The sequence below is a fragment of the Anarrhichthys ocellatus genome, unplaced genomic scaffold (genome assembly GCF_004355925.1).
Source record: "Anarrhichthys ocellatus isolate YVR2014 unplaced genomic scaffold, GSC_Weel_1.0 scaffold165, whole genome shotgun sequence".
Lineage (NCBI taxonomy): Eukaryota > Metazoa > Chordata > Actinopteri > Perciformes > Anarhichadidae > Anarrhichthys > Anarrhichthys ocellatus.
Window position 1 is genome coordinate 4,073 of NW_022280195.1, and position 1,537 is coordinate 5,609.

General features: G+C 43.8%; 1 protein-coding gene across 1 annotated transcript in view; it reads left to right on the forward strand.

Annotated features, from left to right (window-relative positions):
• Positions 1-401: 401 nt before the first annotated feature.
• LOC116400370 (mitogen-activated protein kinase kinase kinase kinase 3-like) overlaps positions 402-1,537 on the forward strand; it is a gene marked incomplete at its 5' end in the record, with an annotated part of 23,986 nt that continues 22,850 nt past the window's right edge. The window contains 3 exons of the mRNA XM_031878169.1: positions 402-517; positions 679-810; positions 1,129-1,191. Coding sequence (XP_031734029.1) covers positions 402-517; positions 679-810; positions 1,129-1,191 — 311 coding nt within the window. The remainder of the gene's footprint in view (positions 518-678; positions 811-1,128; positions 1,192-1,537) is intronic.

The following is a 1,537-nucleotide window of genomic DNA, read 5'->3' on the forward strand; positions in this document are numbered from 1 at the left end:
ACGCACACATACACACACGGACACATACACACACACACACATACACGCGCACACACATACGCACGCGCACACATACGCACACGCACACATTAACACACGCACACACTCACACTGACACACACACAAACACAAACACACTCACACTGACACTCACGCTCACACTCACAAACACACACTCACACACACTGACACACACAAACACACTCACACACTGACACACACAAACACACTCACACTCACACACACAAACACACTCACGCTCACACTCACAAACACACACACACACTCGCACTCACACACACAAACACAAACACACCCACGCTCACACTCACAAACACACACTCACACACACACACTCACACACACACACATTTAACTTAAGCACGGGATGCTTGATTTAACCTTCGACCCCCGGTGTGTGTGTGTGTGTGTGTGTGTTGCCAGCGGACTTTGGTGTGTCGGCTCAGATCACCGTGACCATCGCTAAGAGGAAATCCTTCATCGGGACTCCGTACTGGTACGACCTTGTTCTCAGGCGTCTGCTGAGGTCAGCGGCTCTGCGGTTTCATCAGCCGCCATTTTGTTTTTTTTACCCTCCCGTTAATTCGGAGAGAGTCGCAGGATGGAGGATGATGAAGATGATGATGGTGTGTGTGTGTGTGTGTGTGTGTGTTGCAGGATGGCTCCGGAGGTGGCGGCGGTGGAGAGGAAGGGAGGATACGATCAGCTGTGTGACATCTGGGCCGTCGGCATCACCGCCATCGAACTGGCAGAACTACAGCCGCCCATGTTTGACCTCCACCCCATGAGGTGTGTATGTGTGTGTTACTGTGTGTGTGTATGTGTGTGTTACTGTGTATGTGTGTGTTAACTTCACCTCCAACTGATAGTCAATGTTTGTCCTCAGTGGAGTAGAAAGAAAGGAAGAAAAGACATGCATTGAAATATAAGATATATGCATACTGTATAATATATATATATATATATATATATATATATATATATATATATCTCTATATATATATAGATACATGCATATTGTATATAATGTACTAACAGCAGAAAGTTAGCTCCACTTACGAGGTTAATTCATTTTAACAAACTCACACTCCTTGTTAACTCTCTTAGAGCTCTGTTGCTGATGACCAAGAGTAACTTTCAGCCACCCAAACTGAAAGACAAGATGAAGTGGTGAGTATCTATCTATCTATCTATCTATCTATCTATCTATCTATCTATCTATCTATCTATCTATCTATCTACCTACCTACCTACCTACCTACCTACCTACCTACAGATCCATCCATCTATCTATCGCTGCATGGAAACAGTGATGTAATATGTATCCAATCAAGGAGCTGCTGAATTATTAACATCAGCCAACAAGGTGCCGTTAATGCTAATAAAGAGATAGAATATTCTCTTTGAATATGAGCTTTGAGCATCGTGAGCAGCAGACTGATGGAGATTTATCTGCACGAAGAACCGTGGAACATTAAACTATTGATCATCACTGTACATCAACACTAGAACATTA